Raw genomic sequence first — 16,070 nt, forward strand, 5'->3', positions numbered from 1 at the left:
GCCGCGCCGCCCGCTGCGCTAGAGTCCGCACCCAGCGCCCCGCGCAGCCAAAGAGCCGACGCTCCTCTCAGGGCGCCCGCTAGAGCAGGGATTCCCAGGGGCCAACGACGGGATTCATAGACCCTGACTTTTCTGGGCCCGCGCAAATTTTGTCTTTCATCACTGCCTCTCCACGGGCCTTGTCCCCCCGCGCTCTCGGCGCCCGCAATGGGGAGACGGCGGCGGCTCTGTCTCCAGCCCTACTTCGTGTGGCTGGGCTGCGTGGCGCTCTGGGCGCAGGGCACTGCAGGCCAGCCCCAGCCCCCGCCGCCCAAGCCGCTTCGGTCTCAGCCGCCGCCGCCGCAACAGGTCCGGCCCGCGGCAGCGGGCTCCGAAGGCGGGTTCGCTGCGCCAGAGTACCGGGAGGAGGGAGCCGCGGCAGTCAGTCGCGTCCGCAGGCGAGGACAGCAGGACGTGCTAAGAGGGTAGGTAGGCAGACAGTCCCGCGCCTGGGAGCAACCGGCACGGGGAGAGGGGAGACCCCGGCTTGGCATCTTTCCATTCCACCCCTTCCCCGACCCTTGCTTTTGCTGCTAGAGGCGCGGTCCCCTCCCGCCAGGAGACCCCGAGGACCCCCAGGACCGCCTTCCTCTCCTCCTTCGCAACTCGGTAGGCAGAAAGCCCTCCCTCGGGGGGTCGGGCGGCGGGTGGATCCGAGGTCTTAGGGTGCAGAGTGTGCGCAGAGCCTGTGCGGTGCGGTAACAGGTTCCCAATGTCCGGCAGGAGGCGGGCCTGGGTCCTCTGAGTGCCAGAGTCGGTGAATCCTGCCGGCTCCCCGCCGTCGGGGGCGCCGCTCCGCGGCCTTTTGTTTGAGGATGTGTGCGGGACTGGCTTCCAGCTCAGTCTCATCAACACTCATCCACCCCAGCGCTCCACCTTCCGACGGACATTCTTTGACTCGCCAGGGCCAAAGTAACAGTTGATCCTGGAGCTATAGATCTGGAAGAAAGACGGCAAGATTTTTGTTCCCTTTGTTCTGTGCATCCGGAGGCTAGAATAGTAGCAAATTATATGTTTCCATGTCTCCTTTCACCCTGTAAAAAGGCAAGCAAGGGAAGAAAGATGAAAGGGAATGTTTCGAGTTTCTGACCCTCCCCCATTCCAGCGTGGAGCCCACTTACTCCCACTTCTGCGCCCCAGCCCTCTAGAATTTGAAGCGTAGTTTTGGTTGGTTGGTTTCTTGTCCTGAAATCTACTTTATCTTACGAAAACCGCTCATGTACTTACTACCTCGCCCCTTTCTACGTGTGTGTGACCACTCTTGTCTATTACAGGCCCAATGTGTGCGGCTCCAGGTTCCACTCATACTGCTGCCCCGGATGGAAGACACTTCCCGGAGGGAACCAGTGCATTGTCCGTGAGTGCTTGTCAGTGATTGTAGCTTAGGACAGTGTGTTGGACCTCCTTTCAGGGCCGGCCTCTTGCTTTCAGTCGTTTGGACATACAGTTGTCATTTAGAATCAAGCGGCCACATAGGAGTGATAATGGGGCCGCGGCCCCACTGAATGATGGGGAGCAAACAGCCAGCTTGCATCATTTCAGATTTGCTTCTAGACTCTGTTGAAGGGCAGTAATGATAAAAAGTTTCAAAGATACTTGAAGTTTTATCTTTCTATGTCTATTAATACAAGCTGAAGGGGGAGTAGAGCAATTCCCTAGATAACTCAAAGCCACTTTTTCCCAAAAGTGTCCAGATAAGACCACAGTGTGATTATGTAAATTATCTGGCTTTTGACTCTGCATGAGGTTTAGGCCTTTTGAAGATGAAGCTTTCTTAGGTCTTCATACAAACCCACTTTATTATCTTTGGTTTCATCTCACCACCCACATAATATAGCTATGAAAAGAGCACTCTCACAGATTTAGAGTTGACCCAGGTTAGCAAAATTTTTAAAAGAGAGAGCTCTTGCAAATAGCTTGACGTTTTTGGAAGACAGGTAAATTTAGAGCTTCTAAACCCCATATTTCATAGTATACCGTAGATTTTCAACATGAGAATCGTAGAACTTGAAAAGTGCTACACCTGCACATCTGACGTTAAATGTTTTGATGATCTCATTTAGTTTCCAGAATATATACCCTGGTTTCCAGTTTCTAATTTGAGAACTCCCTAGTTATCAGCCGCACAGTGATGGACTATGGAATGTCCTGTTTCCCATGTCTGTGAATTTGTGAGTTGAAGTGTGACTGGTCTTCTCCTGTATGTTTATATAGCACAGCCACATTTGTCTTGGTGGGAGGGGAGACAGGTATCATAGACAGTGCATTCATTTAGAGCCAATCTTGACTTTAGATTGACCTTGATTTTCTCCAGGGAAAAGATAATTATGCAGCTGTGGACAGAGAAAAAGGGCAAGTTGAAACCACACTAGCCAAGGAATTATAAGGATGTAGTGGCATCTATAACTCTATATTTATTGGTTTTGTGGGTTTGAGATAGACCCTTAGTGTTTTATTTCAGTGCTGTTAAAAAAAAAAAAATGAAATCTGAAGTCTTGTAAAGGCCACTTTCTTCCTATTTTTTTACCCTAAAATCCCACAATCTCCAGTGATGAGGAAAAATAGGAAGCAATAGCTGTATTCTTTAAACAATTTATATATTTTTTAAAGAAACCCTCAGATTATGAGCCATTGCTTTTACTAAAAAGAAGAAAGAAAGGAAAAGAAAATTGCATTCTTCTCTCTCCAGTACAGAAGTATGTGAGGCATTTATGGAGGGTGGATTTACTCTTTCAGGCCAGTAGGGCATTACTGTGGCTGCTTTAAACTTACACAGTTTTCTAGAATCCGGCAATAGCTAACATCACTCGCCGCACACCTGCCATACCAGCTGGGAGTGACTTAGGCACTGTGGAAAGTCTGACTCACTAAGTGTACGGTAATGGAAGGTAACTGCCATTACTAAGTTGGAGAGCAGCCGAGGAGAAGGGATTGGTTTATGGTACGTGTTGAAAATCTGTAAGTCAGATTTTATGGGATGCGTTTGGAATGGGAATTCCAGAGAATAGTGCCTTCCAGAATATTTCCAGTAGGAATGTATGGTCCTACACGTATCATCTTTACACACTTTTTGGTCTTTGAGTGACTTTGTACTGTTTACTTGTTTAAAAGACCAGCTTTGAAAATCTTAGTGTAACAGTGAAAACTGTAGCTGTGTTTTTACTATGGGGAATATTTGAATGCTTATGAAATACATTGGAATGTACAGATATCATAAATCTATACAAAGCATAAATCTTGCCATGATCTTTATATCCCGAGAAACATTTACAACACTTGTGTCAAGAGGTAGCTACGAAAATATTTGTTATTAGCACATTAAAAAGGTAATCCAAGTACTCAAGAGTATCAACTAGTGCACAAAATAGAGAAAAAAATGTAATGACTTTATGGCCTGTTATATGTCTCATCTAAATTTTAACTTGTAGTATTCTGTATTGAATTCAGTAAGTCAATTATTTGTACATTTAAAATGATCATATATGGATGTAATAACCAAATTAAAACAGCTCTGCATCAAAATCAAGGCTTTCCTTATGATAATGAATTATATTGTTATATTTATTGAATTTATCCATAGTCCATCATATTAGCAAAAGAAGAACTCTTGAGGCAACATGCAATAAGAGGATAAGTAAAAAAGAAATAAAAAATGAGAACAAAAGTTTACTTTTCCCATACATTTGTACTTTGATATTCTTTCTACATAGAAAGATATTAAAACAATCAACTTCCAGAATTTAATCTGTTTGGCTTTAACCAGTCTTCATGAGAAGAAGATTTTCAAAGGAAAATGTACTTTGCAAAATGCTGGAAACCTAAATGCATTTTAATTTGTGTCTTTGTGCTTTATTCTTAATTGTGACCTGAAAAGATCATTGACGTACTTCTAAACTTCTAAATACTTGTTTCCAAAAGGATGAGACTTTCTCACTGTCCCCGTTTTTTTATTTTTAATCTTGTTAGAACATGAAGCAATGGAAAAGTTTGCTCGTCAATTTCTTTATTGTGAAATAATGCCGTGAGCTACATTTTGATGAGTGGAGTGACAGTGGGATGATGTTGGCCTGGAATCATAGCATTTGAGACCTGAAGAGACATTAAAATACATCCAATATAATCCTTCTGTGTTATTTTACCAATAAGAAAACTGAACCCAGAGAGGCTAGTTTTGTTTTTTTTTTAAATCTCACAGTGGTTCCGTGGCAAAGCAGGATCTCAGCCTCAGATCTCTTGAGTACTGTGTGCTCTTTACTATGTAATTTCCCCCAGCATCACTGAAGTCCCAGCACCTAGGTCCTCTCTCCACCTCCCTCCAGTGTTTTTAAGTCTTGTGGTTTCTGTGATTGTGGGAGAGACAGACCATGGTCTGAGGCAGGTGTGTAGAAGAAGGGCCTGAGTGCTTCTCTCTTCTCACTGGCTCATGAATGTAGAGTGCACACCTCTGGCCATGATAGTTAACTGTCTAAAGATGACTGATCTCTAGCCCATTTACCTTCACTGGGTTGAGAATCTGGATGGGAGTCCCTCAGATATCCCCTAAGGCTAGATCATGAATCAGTCTGCTTGGGGATGGTGAGAGCCTTGACATAAAACACTATTTTAATGGAAACTTGTTATTGGAAACTTACTGGTGATCAGAAACTCTGGTATGTTTTAGAAATTAATAGTCAACTCCATGGCAGGAATCATATTGTTGCCTAGAATTTGCTTTTTTATCTTTGGACCAAGATGTTTGACACTATTTTAACCTATGGAACCAAACCCAGTGCCATTGAGTTGATTCCAACTCACAGCGACCCCATAGGGAATATTAATAGAGATGCTGGCCATGTCATTTGGATGTCAAAAGGCAATCTGGAGAGGACAAATAATTATTGAGTGAGTTTGCTCATATAGAATATGCCCTTATATTATTGGGGGTCCCTCCCTAACAAAAGATACATGCACATTTGCATAAATGTTGGCATTTAGTTTCAGGGCATTCACAGACTCTTCATCTCTTCGTGCATCCAGTCATGGAGCTTTAAAGTACACAGCCTTTGTGCATAGAGAGTGAATTCAGTTGTAGGTGTGGCGGTAAATCTCTCTTAGCTCATGAATGAACTGACCCTAATTATGGGCATGACTTCCCATTTGCAGGCACTCGGGTAAAGGTTTTGAGCATCTGTGGTATGTGCTGTGTCAGTGTGCCTCACATTCTTTGCTGTGATGACCCTCATACCTTTGTGGTCATTGTAGGTCACAGCTGCAGGAGGTTTTGAGTCCCCCTCCGTCAAAATGTCGTAGTAGCTTTTCTGAACAGCAGGAATAGACTAGGTTGTAGAGATAATACGGGAGAAGAAAGACTGGAGAAGGGAGAGAGGGAATTATTAAAGGGAACAAAGATTGATGATGGGGCAGGTCAGCTACCAGCTGGGAAGGAATGTGCATGGAACCCCTGAGACGTGGCCAAGCCGCGAGAGCTTGGAGGCTTGGGCTCAGCCAGATTTCACATTCTCTCTCTCCTGTGAAGGTCTTTACGTGATGGGCTGTGTTTTCTAAGAGTGTGCAAGACCTCTGGGCTTCCCCAACCCTCCCAATTCCCTAAGATCAAGAGTTTCTTGGGGAATTCTGTATATAAACTCTCTTCCTTGAATGAAAAAGACAACCCATACTAGTAAGGAAGTTTAAGGATTAGGATTAGGGAACTTGAAATAGTTTCATTGGTTTGTACATTATCATATGGTTACTTGTAAGAATTATTCACATGTCTAAAATGGGTAATTTCTTTGCATGACTGAAGTTAGGCATTTTATATCACATGTTTTACATCCTAATTTTTCAGGCTCATTGTTTTTAAAGGTAGCTTCCTTGTCTTATAAACTGGTTTAGTACATAATTATTAATTCTATTTGCTATTGTGCTTTTTACAGCCATTTGTAGAAATAGCTGTGGAGATGGATTTTGTTCCCGTCCTAACATGTGCACTTGTTCCAGTGGCCAAATATCACCTACCTGTGCATCAAAATCAGGTATGTTTCATTTATATGATTTTGTTTATTGTGTTTTCCTTAAGCTCCTTAAAAGCCAAAAAACCAAACCTGTTGTCATCAAGTTGATTCCAACTCGTAGTGACCCCACAGGACAGAGTAAGGCTGCCCCCACAGGGTTTCCAGGGAGTGGCTAGTGGATTTGAATTGCTGACCCTTTGGTCAGCAGCCATGCTCTTAACCACTGCGCCAAATGTTAAACGTTTAAATGAGGAATTCCAAGATCGTTTTCCTCATAAACTATTGTGTGTGCTGTCAAGTCGATTCTAACTCATGGTGGTCGCAGAGGACAGAGTAAAACTGCCCCATAGGGTTTTCTAGGCTGTAAATCTTCACAGGAGCAGATCGCCAGGTCTTTTCTCCGACAGAGGCACTGGTAGATTCGGACCACTGACCTTTCGGTTAGGCATCAAGTGCTTAACCATTGTACCACCAGGGTGCCTTCCTCATAAACTAGGTCTATGTTAATCTTTGGCATAAAAATCGTTGTGGCTTAGTTGTTACCTGCCAGGCATCATGGTTTTGAGTAGGAAAAAGGCTTTAATACTGGTCCAGGAATTATGTGTGAATGCAGCAGAAGTGTGGATTCAGTGGAAGAAGTAATTCTTTGTGAATAAAGTTGTAATTTATTGGTTGTTAACTATGTGCCAGCTACCGTTTTAAGTGTTCAACTGTATTGCCTCGTTTAATCTTCACATTGTCATTATGAGATACTATTATTACCCCATTTTACAGAGGAGGAGTTGAGGCACACATAGGTTAAATAACTTGCCCAAAGCAATACAGATTGAATCTAGGTATTTTTACACCCAAGCCTATTTTCTCAACCCCTAGTCTGTATTGCTTCTGCTTAGCTACTGTGGCCAAATTCTGTTTTTTGGTTTTGGTATGGGGGAAGAAGATCAGGATTGGGAAGCAAAAAGTTTTTATTGAGTACTATTTTCTAGATACTTTACACATGTTAACTTATTGTACTTCATACATATTACTTTACACATGTTAACTCATTGTACTTCATACATATTAACACCCAGCAGCGCTGTCAAATAGCTGTAATGGTGCACAGAGAATGCACTATTCATGGGCCAATTAGAAACTGTTGGGCCTTTAAGGTCCAAGATTAATCTTTTAGGCCAGTGTTTAAGATCACATTATTATAAGGCAGAAGCAGATGTTGTTTATTTAATTACTTAACAATTTAATAAATGCTTAAAATATGCATCAAACTAGTGTGAAATTGATATATTTTTAAAATATTTCCTTCTACAAGTTTTTCCCTATAAAAAAGTAATATAGACTCTGTCGGATTCAGGGGTAGAAGATTCAGAATTCGTGTAACGAATGTTCTCAGAATCCTAGAGACAGTCCATCTACCTCATTGTTTCTTGATCTCAGCAAATCTGCTGACTTTATTTCACTTCATCAACTCAAGATCTTGCCTTCTGATGAAACTTCTGATGAAAACCCTAGTTTCACATTCTTTGAATATCATCTGCCATTTCCCCCAGCTTTTTAAAAGCCTGTGTTCAGACTTCCTTCACCACTTTAATGAGCGTGTTTCCTCCCCCACCCACCTGAACCTCACTTGCCTCATTGCCTAGAAGATACCCTTGCTCCTATCCTCAACCTTCTAATCCTCCTTAGTTTTCTAATAGATGCCGTCAGCAAAAACCCAACCCTGGAGAAATTTTACAATTTACCTTTTTAGTTCCTCCACCTGGGCAGGTAAGCATTCACTGGCCCGCCCTCAGTTTACGGTGTTCAGTTTAGTAGAGAATCCATGTAGTCACTTGATCTTGAGTAGTCCTTGCCCTGTTCCCATTAGTAACTTTTCTCATGCTTCCAACCCTCCTCCTGCTTGACCTCTCTAAAGCATTTAGCACCATTAACCACTATCTTCTTGAAACGCCCTTTCTTTTCCTTTGACCTCCATGATACTTTTCTCTATCCTCTTTATCAGCCTTCCATTCAAAGTCTGGTATTCCTAAGGGTACTGTCCACCCTGGGTGAACAATTTATATTGATGCCTTCAACCACTGCCAATATGTTGATAACTCATAATTATCTCCAGAGCAGATCCCTCCATTAAGCGTCACACTTGTATGTTCCATTTCCTACTTGACATCTTCTCTTGGATATTTAGTGAGCACCTGAAACTTAGTAGCATGTCTGAAGTGAAACTGAATTCGTTGCGGACCACAGTCTACTCTTCAGCAGTTTCTCCTGTCCCAGCAAAGGGCACTGTGATTTACCCAGTTGCTTAACCAACTGCTTCTGTTTTTCCCATATCAAATGTTTTAACAGTGTTTGTTGGTTCTGCAGGCAAATCTACTCCTTTCCATCTCCACCGATACGATGTGACTCAAGCTACGCTTGTCTCTTGCCTGGAGTATTGCAGTAGCTTCCTGATGGGTTCACCAGCTTCTATTCTTGCCCTTTCAATTCTAGTCCCTGCACAGCAGCTGATCTCTTAATTATAAATCACATCACCTCAGTTTCTCATATAAATCCATTCAGTCACTCCGTGTTGAATTTGCGTCATCCGGACTCTGCCTCCCTCTGTAAGATCTCCTCTTCTCAGTCCACCTATTTATCCACATGGATCTTTTAATTTTTCAAACAGGGTTTAATTTTTCAAATCTTTACCCTTCTAAGATCTTTTAATTTGCTCTTTTCTCTCCCTATGAAGCTCTTCTCTGGCATATCCCATGCCTGGATTATTCTCATGCTTCAGCCTCAGTTTAGGAGTTGTATTACAGTGGTTTTGTCTCGCTTCTGTGTCTAAATTCCTCTTTGGTTCTAGGCTGTTTCCTTCATAACATAGTTTCCTTCAAAGAACTTATTATAATTTATAATTGCTTTGTGGTATTTGTGTACTTGTGTTTTGTTTGTCTCCTTGATAGAATGTAAGCTCTCCAGGAGAGTGGAGGCCAAGTCCATAATGGTAGTACAGCACTGAGCACATTGTTGGCACTCAGCACCTGTATTTTGAATGAAGAATGTACGCTCCTGTATGCTAGAAATTCTGCAACTAGTCACCTTAAATTTATTTCCTTAAATACTGGAAGTGTCATATATCTTAAACATATACTCAGTAGCATAATCTAGATATGTCCATGTATGCATGTGTGACAAATAAAGATATGCTTGGGTCATAACGTTTACTTCTGCATTGGATGTTTAGTTTTGTATACATCACACATTCTGTAATTTTAGCAATTGGGTTTTTATATTTTGTGTTCTTTGCAGTTCAGCAGTGCAGTGTCAGATGTATGAACGGTGGCACCTGTGCAGAAGACCATTGCCAGTGTCAGAAGGGTTATATTGGAACTTACTGTGGACAACGTAAGGAAACATTGGAATCAATTTATTGTCAATAAGTTGCTTTAGTGGGCATTTCATGTTGTTGTTGTTGTTAGGTGCCGTCGACTCGGTTCTGACTCATAGCGACCCTATGCACAACAGAACGAAACACTGTCTGGTCCTGCACCATCCTTACAACCCTTGCTATGCTTGAGCTCATTGTTGCAGCCACTGTGTCAATCCACCTCGTTGAGAGTCTTCCTCTTTTCTGCTGACCCTGTACTTTGCCAAGCATGATGTCCTTCTCCAGGGACTGATCCCTCCTGACAACATGTCCAAAGTATGTAAGATGCAGTCTTGCCATCCTTGCCTCTAAGGAGCATTCTGGCTGTACTTCTTCTAAGACAGATTTGTTCATTAGGGCATTTCATACTGAGTCATAATTTAAGGTTGTTTAAAATATATGGCTCTTTTAAAAAAGTAGTTTTTTGTAGTATGCAATTGAGTTTGTAATTTTTATCCCTTAAGGATTTTTTTTCTCTTTTAGAATTTTTTTGGTTTAGATTATTGATGTTGTTGAATACTATTAGTGCTTTATCAAATTTCATACAAATCGAGGGTAAACATTTACTTGTTTTTCTTTTATCTAGCTCCATAAAGCATGTATTGCTTTGTGGAAAAAAAAATGGTGATGTCTGTTTTGGTCTCTCTTTTTCTCTCCCTTTCTGTCTGTGTGTGTGTATTTTGTATAGATGATTTTTAAAGATATCTCAAAATCAACCTGATAAAAGCCAATGTTACAAATTTTCCTTTGCTCAAATATATTCAGTACCACAGTACAGGGATATGAAATTATTTTTAAAAATCAGGTGTCATTGTGAAAGAAGGGGTTTTAATCCAGCAAAACTCTTGTCTTCACTTCGTGATGTCCTGCACTGATCAGGAAATACAGTGTTAGCAAGGATACAAGGATTGGAGCCCCTGGATTGTGACACATCACTGGGGAATACCGTAGGTTAGTGTTCCCCACATTGTGGGACTTTTAATGGGAAGTTGCTTATTTCTAAGTGTGGGTGAGCAGAAGGATGTGACATTAAAGTCGAATCACATAAGACAGTCCCTTTCCAGTTCATTTGCATTTCATCTAATTTTAACAAGTAGACTCTAGGTTTACTGATAATCTTCAAGGCCTCATTTAGAGTTGCTGATCTCCCTCTTTGACATACAAAGAACAAGTCTCAGGCATACAAGAATATCTAGTTTTTTAAATTAATATTTTATTATTGTTCAGTTACTTTAAAAAATTGTTTCTAGTTAGAGTAATTATTGCTTTCCATTTATATTAGTACTCTAACGTGTACTTGTAAAATAAGGAAGTCAATTAAAAAAATACATATTCTGTAAAAGTCAGGGATCAGACCACTTCATCTGTAAAGGCCAGATAGTAAATATTTTAGACCTTAAGGTCTCTGTCGTTGTAGCTTAAAACGGCCATAGACGATATATAAATTAATGAGTGTGGGTGTATTTCAGCAAAACTTTATGGACACTGAAATTTGAATTTCATATACTTTTTAGATTTGATGAAATATTATTATTTTGATTTTTCAATCTCTTAAAAATGTGAAATGTCCCATTAGCTTATGGGCAGTACAAAAACAAGTGGTAGCCAAAATTTGGCCTGTAAGCTGTTGTTTGCAGGCCCCTGTATAGGTAGGTGGTGTTCAGATATGGCAGAAGCTGTTAAGAGCATCTGAGATTGACTAGAAAGAACTTCACTGAACACTTTGGGAAGTGGTAAGGTATTTAAGACAGTACAGTTCATTAGGACCAGGTTTCTAGCAAGAAGAGAGAGGCCAGTATGAGAGCAGGAAAGAGCTGGACAGTGCTGGAATAGAAAATTGCAGCCAAGTTTTTTTTTCCTTTGTACTCTTCGTGCATTTAGGTATTTTCCAAATTTTATATAGTGGCACTGTTTTTATAGCCAAAACGAGCAAAACCTATTATGAACACAATATTTATAAGGAGGCAGAATTATGCCCTTGTTATTTATGCCTTACAAGAGTATTAAAAGATCCGTTTATATTTTATCCTGTTCATAACCAGAGAAGAGACACAATTATAATCATCCTTAAAACTCAACCTTTAGCTTTGTGGGGGAAAACTCATAATTACTACAGAACAACAGGGGAAAAGAGCAGCCTTGCCTCAGCTTCTCTATCTCAGGGTATTTGCTTAAAATCTGTCCTGAAACTAGACATTTTCTGCCTAGATTCAGCTGCTATATCTGTCTTGGGGGTATGTGTGTATGTATGTATTTTTCTGAAGGTGTGCAAAATCAGCTCTGATAGGCATGTCCCTTGCTTGCTCTTCACACAGAAATGAGAATCTCAGAGATAGAAAGCACATTCCCTTTCTGGAAAAGGTCCTTTTTTTAAATGTTACATTGTTAGTTGCCATCGAGTCAAGTTCGACTCATAGTGACCCCATGTAACAGAGTAAAACTGCTCCATAGTGTTTTCTGGGCTGTAATCTTTAGTGGAGATAGCCAGGTCTTTTTCCCACAGAACCGGTGAGTGGGTTTGAACTGCCAAACTTTGGGTTAGCAGCTAAATGCTTAACTGTTTTGCTACCTTATGTTCTATTGCCCCTGTGTAAACCCACATCATGCTACGACATTTTCCGGTTAGGGGAAGGAGGCACTGGGCCAGAAAATCATATTCCTGAACGTTTGTTCTCTAGATATTTTGTGGGAGAAAAGAATCCTTGCCTAACGTTTATTTCAAGAGTGATAAAGCAAAATATGTAACTAAGAAAATTCATGACTCAGCAAATAAGATGGTGAAGGTATGATCCAAAACTAAACCAAACCCATTGCCGTCAGGTTGATTCTAACTCATAACGACCCTACAGGACAGAGTAGAACTGCCTCAGAGTTTCCAGGGAGTGCCTGGTGGATTTGAACTGCTGACCTTTTGGTTAGGAGCTGTAGCACTTAACCACTACACCACTAGGGCTTCCGAGGGTATGATAACTTACTGTAATTTAAACTAGTAGCTATCAGCTCAGTAAATGGTTTAAGAAAGACTGCTTTGTCAGTTCTCTTATACACAGAGTGTCGCAATACCGAGGGTAGGGAAGCAGATGCAACAATTTCAGTTTGTAAATCTAGTAAAGTCCTGAAAATATGTCTGCTAAAGTGAGGATTAAAAAAAAAGATTTAAACTGCTTAGCTTCTTTCCCAGAAATGGAGAAAGCACACTTTCCTTTCATTCAGCAGTGTTTATTGAGCAACTGCTATGTGCCCTGCACTTCGCAAGATGCTGGTAGCTATGGGCTGTGCCACACCCTCACAAAGCTTATATTCTGGTCAGGTAGACAAGTGAAAAAGTAAACCCAAAAAGCCAAACCCCTTGCTGTCCAGTCGATTCCTGTTCACAGTGATCCTATAGAACAGAGTAGAACTGCCCCGTAGGGTTTCCAAGGAGTGCCTGGTGGAGTCAAGCTGCTGACCTTTTGGTTAGCAGCTGTGCCTTTTAACCACTATGCCACCAGGGTCTCCGAAAAAGTAAATACATAATATAAATTTAGGTAAATGAGATGTTCTAGAAGAAGAATAAAACAGAGTAAAGGGGAGCGAGTCTCAGTCAGGATCAGGAATCCTCTGCTATTTTGCACTGGGGATCAGAGAAGGCATCTTTGGAAGCTGATATTTGAACACAGTCCTGAGTTAAGTGAGAAAATGACCTGTGCTTTTAGGTCTATGGAAAGAGTGTTCTAGGCAGAGGGAAAATAAATTCAAAGGACCTGTGACAGGAACAGACTCCACATATCTTGGAAACAAGAAGACAGTCAATGTGACGGGAGGATAGTAAGCAGAGGGAATAATGGTAGGAGGTGAGTTCAGAAAGGGAGATATAGGGTCTTATGGGTCAGAGAAAGAAATTTGGATTATACCGTAAATATTATGGGAACGGAAAACCCTGGTGGTGTAGTGGTTAAGTGCTACGGCTGCTAACCGAAGGGTCGGCAGTTCGAATCCTCCAGGTGCTCCTTGGAAACTTTTGGGGGCAGTTCTACTCTGTCCTGTAGGGTTGCAATGAGTCGGAATTGACTCGACGGCACTGGGTTTGGTTTTTGGTTTATTATGGGAAGGCGTTGGCTATTGCAGGGATTTGAGCAGTGGACTGATGCGATCTGATTAATTTTTTTTTTTAAATTACTGGCTGCTGTGTGGAGCTGGGTTGTAGAAAGGTCAAGAGAGAAAACAAACAGGGTAGTTAGAAGGCTACAGCAGTGGTGCTGGTGAATGGAGCTGCCTCTGTGGTAGTTGAGGGTGTGATTAGTGGTTTTGGAAGTAAAATGTATGGGAGGAAGTGTGTGCTGATGGACTGGGGTGGTGGGTGAGGGAAATAGTAAAAGCAGAGATCAAAGTGACATCTAGAAGAGGACATGGATGAGGCATATCATTGCTTCTGTCAGATGGATCATGGCTGAAAGCACAGAATGCCAGAAAGATGTTTACCTGTGCAACACAAGGCATTGCAAAGGCATTTGACTCTGTGGATCATAACAAATTAAGGATAGCATTGGGAAGAATGGGAGTTCCTGAACACTGTATTGTACTCATGCAGAACTTGTACATAGACCCAGAAGCAGTTGTTTGAACAGAACAAGAGGATACTGATTTAAATCGGGAAAGGTGTATGTCAGGGTTGTATCTTTTCATCATACTTACTCAGTCCGTGCTGACAAATAATCTGAGAAGCTGGGCTACATGAAGAAGAATCGGGCACCAGGATTGGAGGGGGACTCATTAACAACCTGTGTTATGCAGATGACAGTGAAGAGGACTTGAAGCACTTACTGATCAAAGACCACAGCCTTCAGTATGAATTACGCTTCAGTATAAAGAAAACAAAAATCTTCACAACTGGACCAAAAAGCACAACATCATGATAAATGGAGAAAATATTGAAGTTGTGAAGAATTTCATTTTAATTGGGTCCACAGTCAACGACCATGGAAGCAGCAGTCAAGAAATCAAAAGATGCATTTCATTGGGCAAATCTGCTGCAAAAGACCACTTTAAAGTATTAAGAAGCAAAGATGTCACTTTGAGGACTGAGGTGCGCCTGACCGAAGCCATGGTATTTTCAGTTGCCTCATATGCATGTGAAAGCTGGAAGACTGAAGAAGAATTGATGTCTTTGCATTATGGTGTTGGCAAAGAATATTAAATATACCATGGACTGCAGGAAGAACAAACAAATCTGTTTGGGAGAAGTACAGCCAGAATGCTCCTTAGAAGCAAGGATGGTAAGACTTCATCTCACATACTTTGGACATGTTAGCAGAAAGGACCAAACAAACCAAACCCAGTACCTTCAGGTCGATTCCAACTCATAGTGACCCTACAGGACAGAGTAGAGCTGCCCCATAGAGTTTCCAAGGAGTGCCCGGTGGATTTGAACTGCCGACCCTTTGGTTAGCAGCCGTAGCACTTAACCACTACGCCACCAGGGTTTCCTCAGAAGGGACCAGTCCGTGATAAAAGGCATCATGCTTCATGGAGGGTCAGCGAAAAAGAGGAAGACCCTCAACGAGATGGATTGACACAGTAGGCTCAAACATAGCAACGGTTGTGAGGATGGCACAGGACCGGGCAGTGTTTTGTTCTGTCATACGTAGGGTCTTTATGAGTCGGAACTGACTCAACAGCACCAAACAACAACAGAGGGATTTGGTGGAGTACCTGGTGGAATGGTGGTGCCATTTCTTGATATGGGACACTTGGGAGGATTGGGTTAGGTAGGGTGTGGGGTGGGGCTGAAGACATGGTCTAGCAAGGGTTCTGTTTTGGATTTGTTAGTTTGCAATCTCTATTAGATCTCCAGAAGTCCCGGTGTGGCACAGATGGTTAAGTCCTCAGGTACTAACTATAAGGTTGGTGGTTCAAATCCACCCAGAAATGCCTTAGAAGAAAGGCATGATGATGATCTATGGCCAACAGATTACGGCCATTGAAAATCTTGTGGAACACAGTTCTACTCGGAAACACGTGGGGTTTCCATGAGTCAGAATCAACTCAGCTGCAGCTGGTTGGGTTTTGGTTTATTAGCTCTCCAAGTGCAAGGATCTATGAGCTCGGGTCTTAAGAGAGAGGTCAGAGGTAGAGAGATGAGCTTGGGAGCATATAGATGGCATTTTTACATAGATAACATTTTAAGCAGAAGCCTAGGTGAAGATCACTAGGAAGTTGGTGTAGATAGTGAAGGGAAGAGAGATGAAACCAGAACCTTGATCCACCCCAAGAGTTTGAGGTGGGGGAGAGAAAGGAGAGCCAGCAAAGAGGACTGAGAGAGAGTGGATAACGGGGAAAACCAGGAGAGTATGGTATCTTAGAAGATAGATGAAGAAGGGAGCACCACAGTAAAGATTTATTTAGTCCTCTGCAAGGGCCAAAGGGTTTTGTTTGTTTCCTCTTTTTAATGCTTTCACCTGGTTAAAATTACACATTTATCTGATACATTTTCTTGTAGACGTAACAACCATAATTTCAAATCCGACCAATGCTCAGGTAGCTGCCCCTGTGCTAAGTGGTGCAGGAGTCGTCTAATAAAATGTGCACCTGTCTTATGATCTAGCACAAAATAGCTGCTGAGTAAATACTTGTTGAATGAAATTGTTCTTTAA

The 16,070-nt window shown here is 41.8% G+C and overlaps 1 protein-coding gene across 1 annotated transcript in view; it reads left to right on the top strand.

The window, feature by feature from the left end:
* Positions 1–207: 207 nt before the first annotated feature.
* Positions 208–16,070, top strand: part of FBN2 (fibrillin 2) — a 292,375-nt gene continuing 276,512 nt past the window's right edge. Inside the window, exons 1-4 of the mRNA XM_064275596.1 lie at positions 208–464; positions 1,314–1,396; positions 5,955–6,053; positions 9,321–9,416. Coding sequence (XP_064131666.1) covers positions 208–464; positions 1,314–1,396; positions 5,955–6,053; positions 9,321–9,416 — 535 coding nt within the window. The remainder of the gene's footprint in view (positions 465–1,313; positions 1,397–5,954; positions 6,054–9,320; positions 9,417–16,070) is intronic.

Source organism: Loxodonta africana, chromosome 2 (assembly GCF_030014295.1).
Source record: "Loxodonta africana isolate mLoxAfr1 chromosome 2, mLoxAfr1.hap2, whole genome shotgun sequence".
Lineage (NCBI taxonomy): Eukaryota > Metazoa > Chordata > Mammalia > Proboscidea > Elephantidae > Loxodonta > Loxodonta africana.